The following is a 20180-nucleotide window of genomic DNA, read 5'->3' as shown; positions in this document are numbered from 1 at the left end:
TTGGAAGACACCGAACATCTGGAATTGTTAGTGCAATTAGAACCTTCGCTGAGAGCTAAATAATTATTATGTAAATATTTCATTTAGTTGTGTTGTATATTACTTGCAAACACACAATGGTGGTAAACAACCACATGCACAGTCCAGAGGCATAATTAGTGTCTTTATTTGAAAATAAACACAGCGTTTTCAGGCATTTACATCAGCTGTAATATTACAAACACTGGATAGATCAGACTGTACATGCAGTGAGCTCTCACTCCAGAAAAACAACAGATCATACATGAAAAGAAGGTCTGGAAGGCACAAGTCTGGACAGACATACTGATTAATATTGCTATCATTACTGCCATGCTATCATCAAACAGTTTTAGTTTGTAAAGGCATCATTAGTGAAGATCAAACAGAGACAAGGCGACTTACTAAAACAAGTCTTTTACTCTGATCTTGATTTTTAAATTACTTCACAAAAGACAACAAAACACATCATAGTGCTCAAAGTTTCTAATTAATTTAAGGAGAACAGGAAACTGTAGTATAACTTGCATAATATTTGAACTATGAGCACAATGGAGACAAAATTGCTTAACTCGGTATACGATTCAAAATCTGCTGAGAACATAGCAGCTGCTCTATTTTAGTCGATGCTGGTTTTCTATGTAAGACCTCTCTGAAGCAACAATAGGCACAGTGTCTTTAAGGACTGGATATCCAGGTGACATTCATATGTGGTGAGTACAATATAATGACTGCTGTTAAGTGGTTAAAAGAATACATGCTTTCAAAAAGATGAGGCAAAGAAAATAAAAATAAAGACTTTAGTGGAGGAAGACAACATACATGAATGATTTCAGTGATTATTCACTACACAGCAAAACTTAGAGACTGCCCAGTGTAGACTTAAAAAAACTACTTTATTAAATAAAAGTTGAATCCAGTTTTCATTATTTATAATGATTAGTATATTTTGCAATAAGTTGCAGTACCTTAGTGTCGGGACAACATTTTTTTTTTCTTATTTTTAATATAAAGATTTTCTGCTTGCTTTTTACACTCCAGCATCTATTTGTTTGAAAGTTAAAAAAGTGCATATGCTCTAAGACACTGTCTTATAATACAGTACAAACACAAACAGGAAGCAGAATTAAGTCCTGTTTACATTCCTTTACACTGGCTTGGCAGCATTGAGGGCATACAGGATACTCGGCTTCTCCTCAATGACACGGACCAACAGGTTGTCTATGTATTCCTCAAGCTCAACGATCTTGGCGTCCTTCTTGGTAAGGTCAGCCTGCTGCTTCACCACCATTGTGATCAGCTCCTCCTGAGTCAGCTGAGTGTACGGTCCACTTTCCACAGAGTCCATCATCTGAATGAAAAAAAAGATAATTTGGTGAATGCTTTTTAAATTAGGACATATTGAGGAATTCATTTAAGCACACAAAGAAAAGCAAATCAAAGAAATTGGAATATAAAAGTTCCATTACTTTTCTGACAAAATAATTAATATCATCACCATCTGCCAAGTTAAAGAAAAGAGAGACAAGAAGAACTTTTGAGAAAGTTTCTAAAAGCACTTTGAGAGCAGACTGCCAGACGATCTTAGATGTGTAAAATCCAATCGTCTCATAGCACCACCTGGCATTTTTTTCCATGCTACTCCTTGTAAATAAGAGCACAGTGCAGACCATGTTGCACAGTGGAAAAGAGATTTTAGGTTATCCAGGCACGAATTGTTCCTGCAGCAAAAGCCGGTCAGGTTAACGGTGTTTACGTGCCAGTACATTATACCAGTATGACAGTACCTTTATCTTCGCTGGTGTGCTGTCCCGGACCTTTATCTCTTTCATAGCGTGGACGCTCTGGCTCTCTGATGTGCTCATAGGCTTCACGGGATGAGGCCTGTAAATAAAGGCATTACGTTACTGTAAGGCCTGATAGTTTACTAAGTAAATAGAAGAAGAGGTACAGAAACCCCACAGAAAATGATTAAGAAATATTTTGTGTAGGAGAAAAACAATTAAATGATGTGTTTTATCATCTTCCATAATCATTTCTATCGTATTCAAAGTGCATTTGAAGTGCAATATTCAACATTCAGATTGAAATCAAGTGTGAGGAAAGTTTCCAAGAAATCACAGCCTGGAAAACAGCCACACCACAAGATAAATCCCAGCGACTTATTCGCCTCCCAGTATAACAGCACCACGTGTGATCCACCATAACTGAATCAAGCTCAACCCTCATCAAAGGCTAACTCTGAAAATAGCCTGGTCAATCTCACCTGCGTGAATTTATCGCTAGCCCGCTTCCATTGCTATTCTGAGTACTGACAGGCTGAACCTCAGATGGTGACACCATCGCTCGCAAAGTTTCCTTCCCCCCAGACAAGATTTCTGGTTCCTCCATAACTACTTGAAGGGGCTCTGAAGCTTGAAAAAAAGATCGGTCTCCAAAAAGATCCTCTCCTTCACTGAAACTGCTCTGTGTTTTCCCATCATTGGGAAGCAGCAGTGGGATATCTCTGAAACCTTGAGTGGCAGTGGGTATTATCTGCTGTGTGGGAGTTGTGGATGGAAGGCTCTTCTTTCCTTTTTGTGAATTCTTTCTTTGGAAAGCAGGACTGTCTAGTTTTGACTCATCATCCGTTTTCCTGTATTCACTCTGTTTCTTCAGATCACTGCCATTAAAACTGGTGAAAGGATCTGGTGTTTTTTCTTGACCAAAAACTTTATCAAAGTCACTTGCTGTCATTCCCCAATCTCGAGGTGTCGCCTCCTTCCTACTAGCATCGCCAGTAAAAAGTGAATCACCGTTTTCCTTCTGCAGCGTCCATGGGTCTCTGGAAAGAAGCTGAGTACTGGGGAATGGGTCCTCCTCTGCAAAGCCGTCTTTTAACTTTTTGTCCGTGCTGCTCATACTTGAATTAGATACTTTTGGGATGTTACCGTTCACAGCAGATTGTGGTTCCTTTGTTAGCTCGTTGACACTGACCCTTTGTCTGGGTTTAGCTGTGGGTGCTTCTTTGTTCATGGTGGCCTGTTCTTTGCTTTGATCACTTGAAGGTGGTGTATTCAAGTCCATCTGGCTTGGTGTTCTGGGTGAAGGTGTGGGTGAAGGTTGCAGCACCTTTCTTGCACCATCTCCTGACGTAACTCTGCTTGAAGTGTCCGATATTACTGATGCTGGGGATGCAGGTTGACTACGTGTCACTGAAGACTGTTGAGAAACACTCGGGCTTTGTTTCTGACTGGAATCTGCTGCTGATCGTGGAAGTGGAGATGTCACTGGTTTAGGAGGAGTCGGGGCTGGTGCTTTTTTTGTTGACACAGGTTTGGTCTCCTGAGGTTTAGCTTGGGAAAGCCTCATGTTAGGAGTCTCCAGTGAAACAGAAGACCTAGGACTTGGTGTATGCTCCAATGGACCGTCCACACTCATCTCAGGACCCAAGAGTGCAGGTGCACTCTTGTGTTTCTGATTGACCTCAGCAATTATATTATCCCATCGAGGCTGCCCTTTCACCCCGTGTCTCCTCTGAGGGAAGAGGGTTTCATAATCTGGAAGTGGTACAGAGTTTTTGCCTGGTTGCGGTTCTTCTGGCTCTTCATAAGCCGGGTTTTGAATCTCTCTGACAGGAGTAAGATTTCCTCTGGTTTGGTTCCTGTAAGTGGGTGGTAGGAGGGCCCTTCTGTTCTGATCTGCCATGGTGGGTGAAGATCCCTCAGATCCAGATGACAAATTCTCTGTGTTGCCACGGGGAGAACTAGGTGGGCTTTGATTGCTATTTCTTGGAGCTAAAGATGAGTGGAGGCTGGAGAAAGTATCAGGGGACCCAGATGGGACTCTGGACAGGATGGACTCAGAGTTGGCTGGGGAAGGAGACAGCTGACTGGGGGTTTGGAAGTCAGCAGGTTCAGGCTCCAAAGATTGAGCCAATCTGCCAAGGAGTGAAAACAAAGGCCTACAGGTCATTACTGGCACCCACACTTTCACCAGTGTATAAACCGTCACCAATAACAAGCAGATAACATCTCAACAAGCAGGTAACTACATTCCCCATGTACTGGCTCATATAATGTAGCTGTTGTTTAACACTAATCAATAAACTCTTCACTTTGATTTATCGACTGTTCCACCTTTGTACTGAAACAAGCCGCTAGTATAACAAAATATTTTCCCATAAAATGGTCCACTATTCAATGAGAGGAAGCTGCTGATATTTACACATTTTACGGTCGCTCTTTTATCCTAATGACTGTACACAACAATAACATCATCCTACTTCGATCACTCCATGCAGGCCTAACACTGCAACATAATTTAAAGGCCATCTTTCATGGCCTAAATCTCTAAAACATTTTGGAAATCAAAGATTACTGCAACAACAGCAGCAATAAAAAGGTCATTCACCTACCATTATGATCCAGATCTAAGAATTCCAGTCCGATCCAGAACACAAACAATGATATTAAAAAAAGATCTTAAAAACAATATAAAAGAAAAGAAAATCGAACCAGCCACGACATTCACGCAGAAAGCAGCACTATGGCTCAGTCGCTCCTTATGAACTTTGTTCAGCCTACAACTTGTTCCACAACATCTTTACAGATTTAAACCCCACCTTCATTGTCATCGGTACAAACCAAACCGGTTTCACAGGTTCGTCAGCCATCGGAGGATGGAGTTAAGAGTAACTCATGACAAAAGCAAGATCAGATAAGAAGGTTGTGTAAATTCCAGGGTTCAGTGTTGAAAGGCATAATATACAGCAAAACTGACCAATCAGAAGCACGTGACATCATGACATATTTAGTGCAGACTGTATGGTTAAGTGCGCTTTGTGCAATGTAGTGAGAAAAAGGCCTACCTGGGTTTGACTGCAGACACTTTTGCGGTGCGGTTAAGGAAGACCATGGCAGAGGGGGTTTGTGCCTTGCTGCTGGATTTCTGATGATCGGTTGGGCTGACGTTGCTGCTTAGAGAAACATCTGAGCTGAGGGTGATGTCCTCAAATGGGTTGGTGGAATGACGGGAGACAGGCTGATTGGGATCTTGCGCATCCAAAGTACGGGCTGGGGTGGGCAGCTGTACCTCCTCCTTTTTCTCCTCCTTCTTCTTGATCATCCCGAACAAGGACGACAGTCTGTCACTCATGGACGCCTCCTCCTGACGTTTCTGCTCCTCTGCTCGACGACGCTCCTCCTCAAGCCGCTGATTTTCTGCTGCTTCCATCATCTTGCGTTGCTCTTCTTGCTTTCGCCTTTCGTCCTCCTCCATCTGTTTCTTCCTCCTGGCCTCATCCTCCAGGAAGCGTCTCTTCCTCTCCTGTTCCTCTTGCAGTCTACGCTCCTCTTCCTCCTGCAGCCTCTTGAGCTGTGCCCTGTGTTTCTCCTCTTCTTCAATCCTCTTTGCTTCTGCTATGCGCCTTTCTTCTGCTTGCCTTCTTTCCTCCTCCTCTTGATGGTGCTGTTGTTCTTGTGATGCTCTGTCTGTTGATGGGACAGATACACTCCTGAAAGCATCTGCAGAGAGATCAGAAGTGTGTTTGCGGACATCTTCCACAGAGCCTCGACCAGAGCTGTTTAGACTGAGAGTAGATCCACTCTTGGGTTCTGTCTCCTCTGTGTACACATGGCTGCCGTTAATGCACAGGTTGTTCAGGTCACTGTTGCTCTGCTTGGAGCGGCCCAGCAGGGAGAAAGGACCCAAAGACACCTTGCTGTCAGAGCTGCCGGTTCGTTTGTGTCCCAATTTGAATTTCTTCTTAACTGCGGGGAGAGAGACAGTGAGGCATGATGTCATTGTTGACATGCAAAACAACTTACGCAACTTGCGCTGGCAACAGCAAACAATAAACAGAGAACAGAGGTTAAATTACCATCAGGAGAGTTGACATTGAGACCAGATGAGCGGCTGCCACTCAGAGATGAATTCTTCTCAGGCAGCGTCCCCAGTGTGGACATGGACTGTGAGATGTTACGCTGCAAGTTTGATTTGGGGGCAAAGAGCTTTTTGAGCTTAGATTTCTTTTTCTCATCTGGAGATTGGTTAAGTGACTGCGCGTCAGCCTCGCCCTCACTGTCTGTGAGGACCTGGCTGACAGAGGGCACAATCGCTGAGGCCGAGTCGGAGAAACCATCCTTTTTCTTCCCTCGCACTTTGTCCTTTATCTTGGAAATGCGAGAGCGTGGTTTGTCCTGCATGGAAAGGTCAAACATGCTGGCTGACATATTGTTTCTCATAAACTGGATATCTAGCAGCACTTCTCCTCGTGCCTTGTCCTCTTTTCCCGTTTTGTCCACCAGCTTGAACCATCTGCAAATGTCAGAAATAATGAATCATGTGTTAAAACTGAGTTATCGGAAGATAACAGGATTTGACTTTTGTTTCAGAACTATTTATATGATTTATCTTTATATAGGATGCACAGATTCACACAAACACAAAAACCTGAACCTTAAAAAAAAAAAATAAAAAATTGAGATAGGGCTGTGCGATATGACCAAAATCTCATATCCTGATATAAGAATTCTATCGTCCGATAACGATATAAATCACAAAAATGTAACATTTTCTGTAAATTCTGCGACTCTCGGGCAGCTCGTCTTGCGGGAAGTGTTTCCAGCTGCGCGTCATGTAGCTGGAGTCGAATGTTTTAACCGATGCATGAAACTACACATTTTTAGACATAAGTTGTAACAGCCGCTGTTTTCTTTGTGAGTATTTATTACACAGCGTGCTGTGGGGAAAAGCCTGTTCTAACGTTTGAGTCTAAGGTTTATTTTTTAGCACCTGGTGGCTCTTTTTTAATTCTCATCCGTAAATAATCTGCTCTTTCATGTGATTTAGTTTACTTTGAAAAGTCTCAACAGGATCTTGAGCTTTATTGTGAAAGATTTATTTGGAATATAAACACGCGGACACGCGATGTTGTTATCGTCGTTGTTGCTAACCACAACGCATAAAAACAGGCGCTTGTCCTTCCGTAGTGTGGTTACATAAAATATAAGAGAAAGAGAGAACTTTAAGAAATTAATATAGCCACTACAGTCACCATCAAAACGATGAGAAAATATTGCCATAAACAGTTTATTTTGCGACACCACGAAACAAACGATAGCGTAAAATGAAACGATAGACGTTTTTATATCGTCATCCGATATATATCATTATGTCGAACAGCCCTAAATTGAGACATGTAAACAATAAATCTTAAATCCCCCAAACTCTGTAACACAGGTTGATTTACTATTGCAACTTTATTCTCAGGATTTCTACTTTAGATTTTTTAATGCTGCCTCCACAGTCACCACTCTTATTCTTAAACACTGCTACAAAGTGCAAATTGAGTTAACTATATTTGTTTTATGTAATTACTATCAATCTTTTTCTCACAATAAAAAAATGTGATGAAATTATACTGAAAATTATTATATACAAATAGATTTTTAAACATATAGAAAACACTCTAGTTGTTACAGGCCTCATTAATCCATCACGTCAAAATTCCCAGATACAATGCATTAGACATGAAAAATGTTAATGGTTTCAACAATTTGACAATTGTTATTGTGATTATAACGTGAGCTAAATCTGAAAATGTTTTTTGATTTTGGCTTATCAAATGTCCTGCAGTTTTTCAGTGTAATTTTGGAGTGTGCATTGCTTTTCAAAAACCTGCTTTTGGTCATGACATTACTCTTTTATACAATAATTTGAATGCAGGGCTTAAATGACGTTTTATGTATGAAAGACATTGAAGAATAAATATCTGACTGAAAAAAAAAAAAAAACTGAACCAAAATGAGCAGATTCCTAACACTTGTGACGTCTAATACATCAGCCCTGCTGGCATTTGTCTGCCGATTGTTAACCTGAGACTGACAGGTGTCTATACTGTACAGCTTGTTGTAGTTCCTGTTAGGAGTACCATGCCAACGGCAGCTTTGTTCAGGCTCCCCCATCATGTCCTCTCTGTTGCACAGGATCAGCTTTTATTTTCTGTAAGGGAAAGGTAAGAGTGTTCTGGAGAGGCCCGTTTAAAAGCAAGCCAAAACACGCAGTTAGTGCCACTGCATACTGTTGCTCTCCATTTGTATAATTTAAAACAAAGACATTATAAGGGCTCTAAAGGTTTTTCTCAAAACCATGCTATTATTAGATGTACTAATAGTTCAGCAGTCGCGCCCATTTTGTCAAGCCTTTCCCCTTTTTAACCTTTTTGTTTCACAGTACATTCCTCTGACCGTTTCACATGAGGTAAAGGTCACAGTTTGATTTCATTCGTGCAACATGTTGTGAATCTTATTAAAGTTCCGTCTGTCCTTGCATGACTTAAACTGAGGTCTCTGAAGCTATCTATTTCCGCCCAAAACGTTGTGTAGTCCTAATCTGACACCAAACTGCAATTTAAAGGAAGTTCACAGCCAGCACATTTATTTGTCATGCAGCAGATATGCAGATAGTCTGCTGTAGGGAAAAACAGCTAGGAAACAAGCATGGGAGTGAAACAGCATTCCTCACGGCACCTCCCTGTGTGTGTGAAGTGTGTTATAATTAAATTTAAGCTGACTCTAATTCAAACATTCTTCATCTCCCACTCTAAACCAAGAATGCCAAAGCAAACAATCGCTAGCCGAGTCGAGGCACAAGGGTACGGAGATAACATTTTCACAAGTCAGTCAAGAAACAGCTTTGTCCTCTTGTCTTCAATAACAACAGGGCGTGCACCAAGAGGACTACGAAAACAATATGAATTAACACGAGTACTAACAAGCTGTCAGGCTGTTCCAACTTTTGTATTGTTTGCACATGCATATAAAGCCTCCTCCCTGACGCATGAGCTCACTGGTCTTGCTGGACAGGTTCCCTCTGTTAACTGTCAATAGCTTCCCTTTCATGTGTAATGATTAACAAACATCCTTATCTTGTGAACCAACACCAGCCAGTACGGATGATTCAGCCAATAAAAAACAAAGAAGTATAAAAACAATCTCATACAGATAGGCTACAATTGGCTGTTACTGTTCCACATACAGCCATGTTAAAAATGATCTTTAGGAAAGTTTAGTCTGATGTCAGCATTAGGTAAGTCTGATGTTACTGGGCGTCATATTTCACATGGATGGGAAATTCTCCTGTACGCTTTGTTTGCAAAATACTGTGACTCATATGTCTGAACACATGAGTCCTACTCTGGGAACTGCCTCTGCATTAGGGCTGCACAATACGAGGAAAATTGATAACGGCTGATAAAATTGTTCAATACTGCCACGATCACACGACATGCAAATAATACACAAATACTGAAGTATGCATATTAGTCATACAGTTCAGATCAGCACATCTGATATTTTGTGGGCGTACTCTCTTCTTCTTCCCTGTATAGTTAGCAAAAAATGATGGGTATGTATATAATAAAATGATTTTTTTTTTTCATTAATATCCTTACTGGTACTAAAACAGAAGTAGAAAAGTCACTGGTTTATTTCATGTCAAATCACTGTGAGCCTTCTGCTTGAGTATCTCAAAAACTATTAAAGATAAAAGCCTGAAATGTTCCACTTGGTTTTTCTTTACAAATTACAAATGGATCAGGATTCGTAACTTGGAACAGAGACTTAAAAAAATAGACCATATTCTCTAGTTTAAATATGAATAAATATACAAATGGAAAATTAAAGCTGTCCTGTAAAGTCATAACTACAGTAGTGAAACAATCATTTTGTTACATTTCACAGTAAAGCAAAATGAAAAGTGTAAAATGCTTTTAAAAAAATGAGACCACTCTATTTTCACTCAACTTTCGTGCTGGACTTAGTGAATGCGACAAGCTGTACCACAAAAATTGCCTCCAAATAATGTACAAACACCGCAGCAGGACTCCTTACATGTCCCAGCAAGCAAGCTCACATTACCACTATATTATACTCTTTACACTGGCTCCCAGTTGATTGAAGAATTTGTTTTCAAATTCTCATGACTGCATACAGAGCACTACAGCGACTAGCTCCAGACCATTTACCGTATTTCCCGGACTACAAAGCGCACCTGAATATTAGCCGCACAAGCTAAAATCAGGGGAAAATCCTGTTTTGTACATACATTAGCCGCACCTGACCAAAAGCCGCAGGTGTTTCAATATTGACTTATCATATGTAAGAGAATATGCACAAAGGGAATTGTCAGGAAAGAGATGGCTGTTTGGAGACACACCCCTTTTATTAATATTTTGAAAATCAAGTTATGGGTACATATTTGCACATGTGCTGTGCTTCATAAATGAGTAACAAATGTAGTACATAACAGTAACCTACAGCACACCAGAAAAATAGATTCGGACTACCTTTTAGGCTCAGGTGCAGTGACACGGCTTTAACAAGAAGAAAAGTCAGTCATTCACCACCATCTTCCTGCGCACTAAAACCACCAAAGTCCTCTTCTCCAGTGTCGGAAACGAACAGGCTCAGGATGGCTTCGTCATCCACTCTCAGCTTCTTTCCTTCGTTGTCACTTTCAAAACCAAAGATAATCCTCATTGTCATTGTCAGTGTCGGAGTCGAACACCCTCTGAAGGGCCGTGGCGGTGTCCTCCTCTTCATCATGCAGCAGTCCAGCCCTTCGAAATCCGTTGGTGATCGTGGATGTTTGCACACTTTTCCACGCTGTCAGAATCCACCGGTAGAGTTGAGCACAACTTGCTTTTCGCAAGTTTATCGCCGCTCGTCATCCACGACTCCCGCTGAACGCATAGCGCTACTTTGAAGTTTGTTTTTCGCGCTACTTGTACGGCACTATGTTGCCTGGCGGATGGACATGTGACCAACATACCACTCTTGAACCCCGATCCTTCCGCCAGGCAACGTAGTGCCGTACAACAGCGGAACAAACAAAACAAATCGTCTTACGATATCACAAAAATCATGGACAATCTATAGAAAAGCCGCACCTGACTAAAAGCCGCAGGGTTCAAAGCTTGTGCAAAAAGTAGCGGCTTATAGCCCGACAATTACGGTATCTCAATTTCTTCTCAAGCATACTTTTTAGTGTCTGTTTTACCATGTTTTTATCAAGGTTATTGCTTTTACTTATATTTTTATTTTCTTTTTAGATTAAAATGTTAATTTTAGCACTTTGTTCATTTATGTATGTTCTAAACAACTCATATTAGCCCAATAAGTGTGCTGTGGTTCTGCATAGCAGTGGTAGATGGGAGCTCCTGAAAAGGTTAGAAGACTCTTATTATTTGTTTCTTTTTGTTTGCAACAGTTTTGATTGCAATCACACCAACAAGCACAGTTATCAAGAACTCTAAAAACAGAGTGCCCACTTCAGCTGGGCACAGCGTGCACCACCTCCTCACTGCCCACTGAGTCTTTATAAGAGACGAGAGACTTCAGCTCCAGGCAACAAAACACAGAACAGTCGATACCACTTTTTAATGTCTCAGGCACCGGGAAGGTAGAAGACAAAAACAAAAGCGGTACCACCACAAATATGTTGTAGATCAGCGGTCCCCAACCTTTTTTGCGCCACGGACCGGTTTATGCCCGACAATATTTTCACGGACCGGCCTTTAAGGTGTCGCGGATAAATACAACAAAATAAAACTAGTACTGGTACTGAAAAAAGAAGATTTATTCATAACACACGTGAAAAGTCCCAGGAAAACAGAGTTAACGATAAAAACGATAACAAAATAACACTGAAAACCGATAAAAACCCTGAAAACCATACATTTCACAGGGGGTTGTAGATTACTCTAATGTATCCAGGACCCCAAGCTGAGAGGAGGCATTTGTAAATACAATGATTTTTCTGTTTGAGTTTGTGATTTGTTTATCTTGAGTGTTCGCCCTGTCATGCTCTCCATGTTGAAGTATATCTATCCAAGATCTTGTCCTTACTGCCTCTGCAGAGACAAATTAATGGACTGTTTGACATTTTTAAAATTTAAAACCTACATAAATAACATCTAAAGGCGAAACGGATTACCTGGAAACTGGACAATAAATTAAATGAATCATTTCAGTGAGTGTTTCAGCAGAACTTTCAACCACCTGCAAGTTTAAGCTTTCAAATGGCTGGAATTTCCTGCTTTGTCCTTTGAGACAAACACTGGGTTTAGGACAATACGGTGCAAAAATAACTATTATTTGTAGATCATTCATAATGCAGTATAGCTCAATATCCTACTTGTGAAAAACTGAGTTTAGAGGAATCTTTGAAAAAAACCCAAAACATTTAAAACAATCTGGTATATTAAGATAGTAAAACTTGCATTCATAGAAAAAAATGCACTCCAATGGAGCTGCAAAGATGAGTAAGTCCAAGTAAATTGTTAAACTGATATCTATCTATCTGATGTCTGGCCTTAAAACCTAATTTCATCTCGCTAAACTGTTTTGTATTAGAGGAAAAGTGTCAGGTTCCCTTTCAACTGGAAAACAAAGCCTTCGGTGTCACACCCTGTATCACCACAACAGGGGAGCAGCGCAGTAATCTAACACCAGATACTTCAAGGGAAAACCAGCAACATCCAATACCCCTGCACGCATACTGCATCTTACAGAACAGGAGGAGCAGGACAAGGCAGGAGAACGAAGGAGCTCAGTTATGAAATGGAAATAGCAGGGAATGAACTTTGGCATGAACATGGAAAAAGAACCTGAGCAAGCAAAAGATAACATTTCAAATATGGTGGTACAATAACAAAGAGCATGAGGTCATTCCAGCACCATAATCTAGGCTGCCCCCGGGGTGAGTGATTACTAAGAAGTAGCAAGCGCTACCTCACTCATTCATTACCAAAGGTCACTTCAAAGTTACTGGGAAAGTTTTACCAGTGTAGCCTAAAATAAACCACCTTTATTTTTAACATTTCTTTTACATAAGAGGGTGTCCAACCCAATTTGACAATTCTAAAGCAAAGCTCTGTTTGGATTCACGTTACACCCACGTTACACCCATGTCAGCGCCATTCATGTAATGCGTCTGGGTGTGAACAGACATATTTTAAGCTAGTCTTGAGGAATTCTCAGGATTAACAAAAGCTAAGTGATTTTAAGGCATGCCTCCACCATCAAGCATTAGTGATTGTCATTGTCTTAAAATAATTTGTGAAGTAAAAGTGAACCCACAAGCATGCAGGGTTGGACCAATGACGACAGACAAGCAAAGGAAAGAATGATCTCAGACCATTTTCCAAGCAAGTCAGTGGATAGTTTTAAAACACAAACACAAAAGAAAAAAGGAAGAGGAAGAGGACAGAGGCTCCACCCACGTTCATGTTTATCTTTAACAGCAAACCAAAAGAAATATATGACATCAGAACACTGAATTATTCAAGTGGGTGTCTAGAAACTCAACTTGTCTAGATAAGCCCTGCAATTGCAAAGTCAGTAAACCAATAAACTCAATGACTATGACATTATTCACTGCTGTGTTTCACAGTGGACACATACAAAGTCAAAAGATGCTCCAGAGTATTTCACATAATGTAATTCTCAGTGACTATAAGCCGTGCTGCCGCTTTATAACAAACATTGACATAAATTCTTCTGGAATTCCTTTTAATTGAATAAAAAGCTAATCTGGTGGTAAATGGTAGGTAAATTGTTAGACTTACTTTGGGAAAAGCAAATGCTGGTAAACTAGATCATCAGACAGGCACTTATAAAGCCCAATAGGTATGCTAATACCTCCTCAGAATAGCTGAAGCAAAGTTCAAGTCTGCAGCTGAGAGGTAAAAATCTAATCCAACTACCCAGTGATTCTGAAAGTTAATATACAGCCCTGGAATTACACTGTGACACATGATAAGCCAGTCACAGTAAAACTGGTGGCACTTTGGCTGTAACATTTATTAAGATTACTGCTTCTTCAAAGTCTGTTCCCTTCAGTGGGAAACGTTTTTTTTTTAGCAGAATATAGATACCAGCTAGAGAACTGTGTGGAAACAAACTCGATATCAGCTTACTTACCTCTTCCTAGAAACGATGCATTTAACCTAGCCTTATGGTCTAGACTACATTACATTTGCAACTAGTTTGCTCTCCACTGTGTGCCTTTCTCTTATTTTTGTATACTTCTCTCTTGTTTTGTATATACATTTCTCCTGTGTCCCATTTATTCCTACTGTCGACTATTTATAGTTTATTCCGGCACGGTTTGTGTGGAGCACCTAGAATTTCATTGTACATGTACAATGACAATAAAGGGCCCTATTCTCTTCTCTTCTATATGAAGCTCTGAAACGAAAGTTATTTGGATAGTCATTTTTCATTGTGCAGTGCTCTAAGGCTGCTGCTGCACTAAAACCCAGACTCATTATAAATGTAAAAGAAGACTTAAACATACTTAGTCAGAACTAATGGGGGGAATCTGTGAGACCCCAAACCCCTCCCAAAACTGCTTAGCTGACACTTACTCTGTCTTTTTGCGAGCCTTATTGTCATAAAGCTGCAGCAGGTTTATCACAGTTTGGCCCAGGAACTTGTCCAGCCCTACTTGGGCACGGTGCATTACTATGATATATAGCATACAGCGCTCAGCGTTTCCCGGGTGGAAGAGCGGCAGGTCGAACGAAGCCTCTTCTTTCCACACCGGATCGACAGACTTCTCAGCCACGGAGGTAGAAAACTTGTCTTTGGCCACTTGGATGATGGCGTAGGAGTCGTTGGTGCCATTCTTTCCCTTGGTACGCAGGTTCCGAGCCTGGTGCACCGTTACCTGGACACTCGTAGGATACGACTGCTGGCTCTGGTCGGCCAGAGACATCGCTAAAGTCCGTCAAGCCTTCCTAAAAGTTATTCAGAACTGTCTCGAAAAATACCTCAATAAAACGGAAGACTGGTTAACCTTTTCTTGAACTCTGTTGTTCACCTTCGGCGTCCTCTGCGGTTCTAGGTGTGGGTTACCTAGCTTGACGTCAGTTCGGGAAGCTCAGTATGATGTCGTAATACTTCTCCCTCCTCTTTGGAAGGCTGTGCCTCAGCCTCTGATAACATTTGAGTTCAGTTCACACTTACTTTACATTTACATTACATTTGCATGGTAATATTAGCCTAGGTAACCCAACCAGGGCACTGTAGCGCAACTAAATCCTTCAAGAGGCTTTTATAAACACAGTTCTTTCCGCCAAGTTGAATAGTTTACTTCCCTGATGTAAGGAGTTCCCGCCCATACTCTACATATCGCTCTCTGATTGGCCAATTCTTCAGTCGTTTGTAAAAAGTGAGTTAGCGATTGGATCGCAGAGGAGGAGGGCTTTAATAACTCACAGACCGTTAACCGTGGCTGAAAAGCACTGACCAGGAATCAGTTTAGCCTGGGAAACGCAATGCAAGACTGAAAGAGGTCAGCAGTTACCACCGAACTGAGTCCAGTGCTGGTAATTGCGTGCTTGTAAGGGACAGAAAATGGCCATTTTTAAAAACGTAAAAACATTTTTACAACACATTTTTACAAATGTTTTTTTTATTTGTTAAGTCTAAAACGAATGTTTTTTAATAATTTAATTAAATTACTATTATTATTAAGCAAAAAATAATTACAAAAAATATTGTGTTTTTACGTCATTAATTTAAAAACTACCAGTAATGTAATGTACTTTTGTCTTACTTTGTTTTTTACATTGTTCTTTGCCTGCGGGAGCACAGGGAACAGTGTGTTACAGGTAAGACTTATGAAATTACGTCACAGCAACATAAATCTAAGGGCATCTAAAATCCTATCATACAGTAACTATGAATTCATTTATCTACCAGGCCCTTTTCAACAAAGTTTAAGCCATTGCAAATTATTTTCAGGCAATGTCCCTTTAATGAAATGAACATCATATTAAGAACACAATATTTCATATGACCACAATAATACTGGGTTTTTGTAGGCTTGTGTAATTGCAAAATAGAGTACACTCCACTGGATATTTCAGTAAATGAAGACGATTGGGTTATTTACAAAATGCAACATTCAGTTATAAATAATTAAAGATCTGAATTATTGAAATCAAGCAACAAGCAGCTGTGGCTCCATTCTTCAGCAACATAAAGGTTTTTCTTTGGCACAAAGAAAAATACATCAGAAATTAAACAGAATATTTTAGTGCCCTGATTATTTTTCCTTTTAAATAAAGACATTGTCTTGCATGCAACTTGCAAATTGGAAATTGTTAACAAAAGCATAGTTACTGATAGAGAGGCAACATTAAGATTATATGTATACCTATCGCCCATGATATTAAATGAACCAGACAAGTCTATCTTTCAATCAACAAAATCATACCACTCCTATATAATAAAATATGACAAAGAAAGAGCATATTATGACACAGCAACAAGTGTAACAACACAGGGTGTGGTGCCCAGAGAACAATGGAGAAACGTGGCAATGAGGTGCGTAGCAGAAATACTATTTCCTGTTAATGTAATTTCCTGAATTGCAAGTGCATTAAAAAGCTCATAAAACAGAAGTATGGCTTTGGATTTGTGAGTCAACTCAAGGCAATACTACGGTGGCCCCTAAATTACAAACAGCTCGACCTCCACAATCAAAAACCTGCTAAATACAGCTTAAAGGAAATCTCAATCCAGGTTCCTCTGCTATCCAGGAGGGGGCAGTCATTCAGGTATTAGATCAGACAAGGTCTGAGTGGGTATATTGTGAATTTATCACACAAGAGAAGCTCCAGCAGTGCTGATAGGAGTACATAGAAATGAAAAGGAAACATTTTTTTATATTTAAAAGTTTCGCATAGCCTTTTTATTTCACTCTGAGATTCTGTACAGCCACACTCACGCAAATCCTCTTCTGTTGAGTGAGCGCGCACACACACAACCACACACACACACACACGCACACACACACTGAAGCATAAACTTGCAGACAACATAGAAGTGCATACATGAGTAACACAACCAGTTATTCGAAGCGCACATAAGGGTGAAAGTTTTTCCACGGATTAAATGCATATAGCTTGACTTTGGAAATGGCCCATCTCATAAACCATTTCATGCTATAGTTGATATGCATAGAAAAATCACAATTAAAATATTAAAGCTTTCATTAGACATCTAAAATCAACATCATATGCCAATTTTAGAAATGACTTGTACATTTTTTTTATAAGATAAATGTGTATCTTATTTTTGAAAATGACAATAAAAACACCTGCCTTAGTATTTTTTTATTTTTTAAATCATTTCACAGCAAACTCTCTCAACGCTACTGAGGCAAAAGTACCAGTTTAGGGTCCTGGATGCCTTCATGATATTATATCTTAAATTAGATAATTATTAAGAGACCGTTGAAACATAACCCAGTCATTCAAGAGTTCATTAAGGACATGCATAGTTGTTCACATGTAAGCATAATTTACACCGTGGTTTCACTTTTCCACAAACCACTCTTCATTCCAACAGAGCTCTGTGATTGGTCTGTGCCACTCATGTCCTGCTCTAGTTCCAGCACAGAGTTTTTCAGGTTGCCATTTTGGCCAGCGGCCCCCGGCACAGTGGCGGTGTCGCCGTTCAGAGGGTAGGAGCAGCGCTTTGTTTCCGCAGAAGCTGCGACTTTTAAATTGTCTCTGCTGGCACATCGCCTCTGAGCGTTTTGCATGGCCACTCGGCTGGCCATCGATGGCAGCAGGGGGAATGGTTTGCGACTCCCGCTGCTGCCTCCATCGCTTCCCTCCGAGGGGCTCGTAGCTACTGATTCTCCCACTCGCTTCCCGTTTGTCAGCACGCTGGCCTGGTTCTCTGACAGACTGTGGTGAATGCTGCCATTCTCACTTGTGGCTTGTTTGTAAACAGCATGCGATGAACTGAGGTGGTCTAAACCTATGGGCCCTAAAGCTCCAAGACTGCCCCCACCTCCAGCAGCCCTTAGAGCTTTGAGACGATAGTGACCTCTGCCCTCGCCCCGATGATAGTATTGACTACTGCCTTGTTTAGTTCTGCTGCTCGCTTTCCTTCTCTGGGGCTGTCCTGGGGCTGCAGAGTTAATGGTGGGCAGAACATTGTTTGTAGGCTTGGTGATGTTGTCAGTACTGGTGCTAGTGTTGTTGCCCGTAGGAGCACGTGAAGTGCCGTTTGAATTGTCTTGTGTCGCCTGCAGCAGGTTGGTGAGCTTGCAAGGCCCTGGGCCCACGCTGCTGATCCCACTTGGTGTGGATGACGACCTAGCTGATGAGGAATTATGAGAGTCACCAGGTGGATGGCAGTTGATAAAAAGCTGGGATCCCTGTTCAGAGGTCTGGACCCCACTCCCAGTAGTGCAGGTATGGGTGTAGGTAGACATGGGATGAGGGCGTTGATAGCCTGGGCAACAAGCCAGCCAAGAGGTCTGGACATCTTGCCGCCGGAAGCAGTGGTGCACCACCAGAAAACCCCCCAAAACTGTTGCGACTATCCCATAGAGACAGCTAAACAACAAGCTAGTGTGACCTGTAAGCCACACTGCCATGGCTGCACAACACCACAGAGCCACAAACAGGAAGTGGGTGGCCACCAGCACAGAGAACTGTGTCTTGAGCGAATACTGATCCTCTGGAGACATAACAGGGTGTACAGGTCCAGTCACTGAGTCTGTGGAGAGCAGGCTGGTACTTCCTGCGAGCGCAGGATGGCTCTCGGTCACAGGAGAAGACAGAGTGGTTCCTGTGCATTCTTTGGCCCCACGGCGCCTCAAGCGAAAAACAGTGCACAGGAAATAGATCCAGGTCACCAACACCACCAGGCCAGCGGGGACAAAGAAAGACCCCAGGCTGGAGCGCCGGACCAGCCAGCAGCTGCAAGAGGCAGAAAAGATTGCAGGAGAGTCAGCACAAAACAAGGACATCTTTGTGTGTCATTCGCTTCAGCAGCAATCCAAACAACACAAAGTCAAGGGCCAAATGGCTCAAGGATAAAAAGAGAGGCACTTACTAAGGGCTGTTGTCTCCATAGTCGTTAACATTGACAGCTGCTGTGATCCCACAAATGATGAGAGGAACACCATCAGCTATCAAATAGAACCTTGAATAACAGAGAGACACATATCAAACTCATGCGATAAAAAGCGATTCTTGTGCATGTTTGACCTTCGGCTGCCATGATCTTTTTTCTTTTCCTTTTGGTGTTTTAATGTATTCCTGGCTCTCTATCATGTGCAGGGCTTTATGATCTTTGGCTGTCTTAGTAGGCACAGTGTTACATGGGTCAGCACAGACACCAGAATCTATGTTCTCATCTAATGTGGCTGAATAGGCAACAAATGGTGGCTGGAGGTCAGAGGCACAGTGTAGTATGAGCACAACCTCTAGATCACAGGAACAGAAAAGCAGGAAGAGAAGAAAATCGGGAATACTGGATATGATAGATATGCTCAGATTCATGACAACTCCCACTCATTCTCTTATGGTGGTCTCATGCCCCTTTCCCCCCTCCCCCTCCCCTTAGCCATTGGGCACAATAACCACCTTTGATCGTGCACACTTTGGGTGGTCACACACAAGAATTACAGCATCTGCCCAAAATATAAACCTTATTGACAACAAACAATAATCTCACAGTAAAGGAAGTGGGCGAAGGTGAGTTGAATCTTGTTCACTGACCTGAGCATAGGTCGTTGCGTAGGCGGAACAGGAGATTCTCCATCTGGTTGCCGGGGCATTCTCCACACAGCCTCTTTGTAAATCACCCTGGCGCTGACTCCAATCCACAGCAGGGTTGACAGCGAGGAGTAATGCAAGGCAATGCCAACCTGTCATGTAATGTTGTCAGATCAGACATCAATCTTAAATTCCTCTAAAAAAATGCAATACTTGAAATTCAAAACTTACTGCTTGGCAAACGACTGGATAGCTTGTTAAGCTTATGCCGCCTGCGTATATCGCTGTTGTCATTGCAATGTGGAAGCAGGTATTCAGCAATGTGTGCCAACTTTTTCTTGATATGCATATTGAACTATGGGAGAAGAGTAAGCTAATTAGATAATGAAGCAAAAAATAAATAAATAGTAGCGAGAAATTGCAAATACACTACAGTACCTGTGGTGCAGTATGTGTGTAATGATGATAGTAAAGAGGCAAAGGAGCAGAACTGCAGTGCAGGCATAGACCACTGGATGGAGCACCCTCACAGTCAGTGGGGAGCTAGGGAAGTCAGGTACCTCCTAGAAACCACAGAAGTCAAGTTAACTCT

At 41.4% G+C, this 20180-nt stretch overlaps 2 protein-coding genes across 3 annotated transcripts in view; both read right to left on the bottom strand.

Annotated features, from left to right (window-relative positions):
- Positions 1–144: 144 nt before the first annotated feature.
- Positions 145–15147, bottom strand: rab11fip1a (RAB11 family interacting protein 1 (class I) a). 2 transcript variants are annotated; one of them, XM_085293971.1, is made up of 6 exons: positions 14429–15147; positions 5879–6315; positions 4868–5768; positions 2285–3937; positions 1806–1902; positions 145–1369 (listed from the first exon to the last, which is right to left on the bottom strand). In XM_085293971.1, exons 1-6 carry the CDS (start codon positions 14776–14778, stop codon positions 1166–1168), a joined length of 3642 nt encoding a protein of 1213 aa, XP_085150097.1. In that variant the 5' UTR covers positions 14779–15147; the 3' UTR covers positions 145–1165. The 2 variants fall into 2 exon arrangements, with proteins under 2 accessions (XP_085150097.1, XP_085150098.1); XM_085293972.1 differs by lacking the exon at positions 14429–15147 and adding an exon at positions 10346–11312.
- Positions 15148–15799: 652 nt separating this feature from the next.
- Positions 15800–20180, bottom strand: part of adgra2 (adhesion G protein-coupled receptor A2) — a 39783-nt gene continuing 35402 nt past the window's right edge. The window contains exons 15-19 of the mRNA XM_085293970.1: positions 20027–20151; positions 19820–19943; positions 19592–19740; positions 18924–19013; positions 15800–18787 (exon numbers count right to left, since the gene is read on the bottom strand). Of these exons, the coding sequence (XP_085150096.1) occupies positions 17374–18787; positions 18924–19013; positions 19592–19740; positions 19820–19943; positions 20027–20151 (1902 nt within the window). The 3' untranslated portion in view covers positions 15800–17373. The remainder of the gene's footprint in view (positions 18788–18923; positions 19014–19591; positions 19741–19819; positions 19944–20026; positions 20152–20180) is intronic.

Source organism: Mchenga conophoros, linkage group LG12 (assembly GCF_057382185.1).
Source record: "Mchenga conophoros isolate Kocher_MC1m ecotype Shallow Benthic linkage group LG12, M_conophoros_male_GT1.1, whole genome shotgun sequence".
NCBI classification, from domain to species: Eukaryota; Metazoa; Chordata; class Actinopteri; order Cichliformes; family Cichlidae; genus Mchenga; species Mchenga conophoros.
This window is presented reverse-complemented; position numbering and strand designations above follow the sequence as displayed.

Bases quoted from the DNA above. Each gene is read 5' to 3' on its own strand.
- rab11fip1a (XM_085293971.1), bottom strand. From the start codon at position 14,778: ATGTCTCTGGCCGACCAGAGCCAGCAGTCGTATCCTACGAGTGTCCAG. The intron at 6,316-14,428 runs GTAAGTGTCAGC...TGACATTTGCAG, and splicing joins AAGGCTCGCAAAAAGACAGA to ATGGTTCAAGCTGGTGGACA. The intron at 3,938-4,867 runs GTAGGCCTTTTT...ACTCCTTGGCAG, and splicing joins GTGTCTGCAGTCAAACCCAG to ATTGGCTCAATCTTTGGAGC.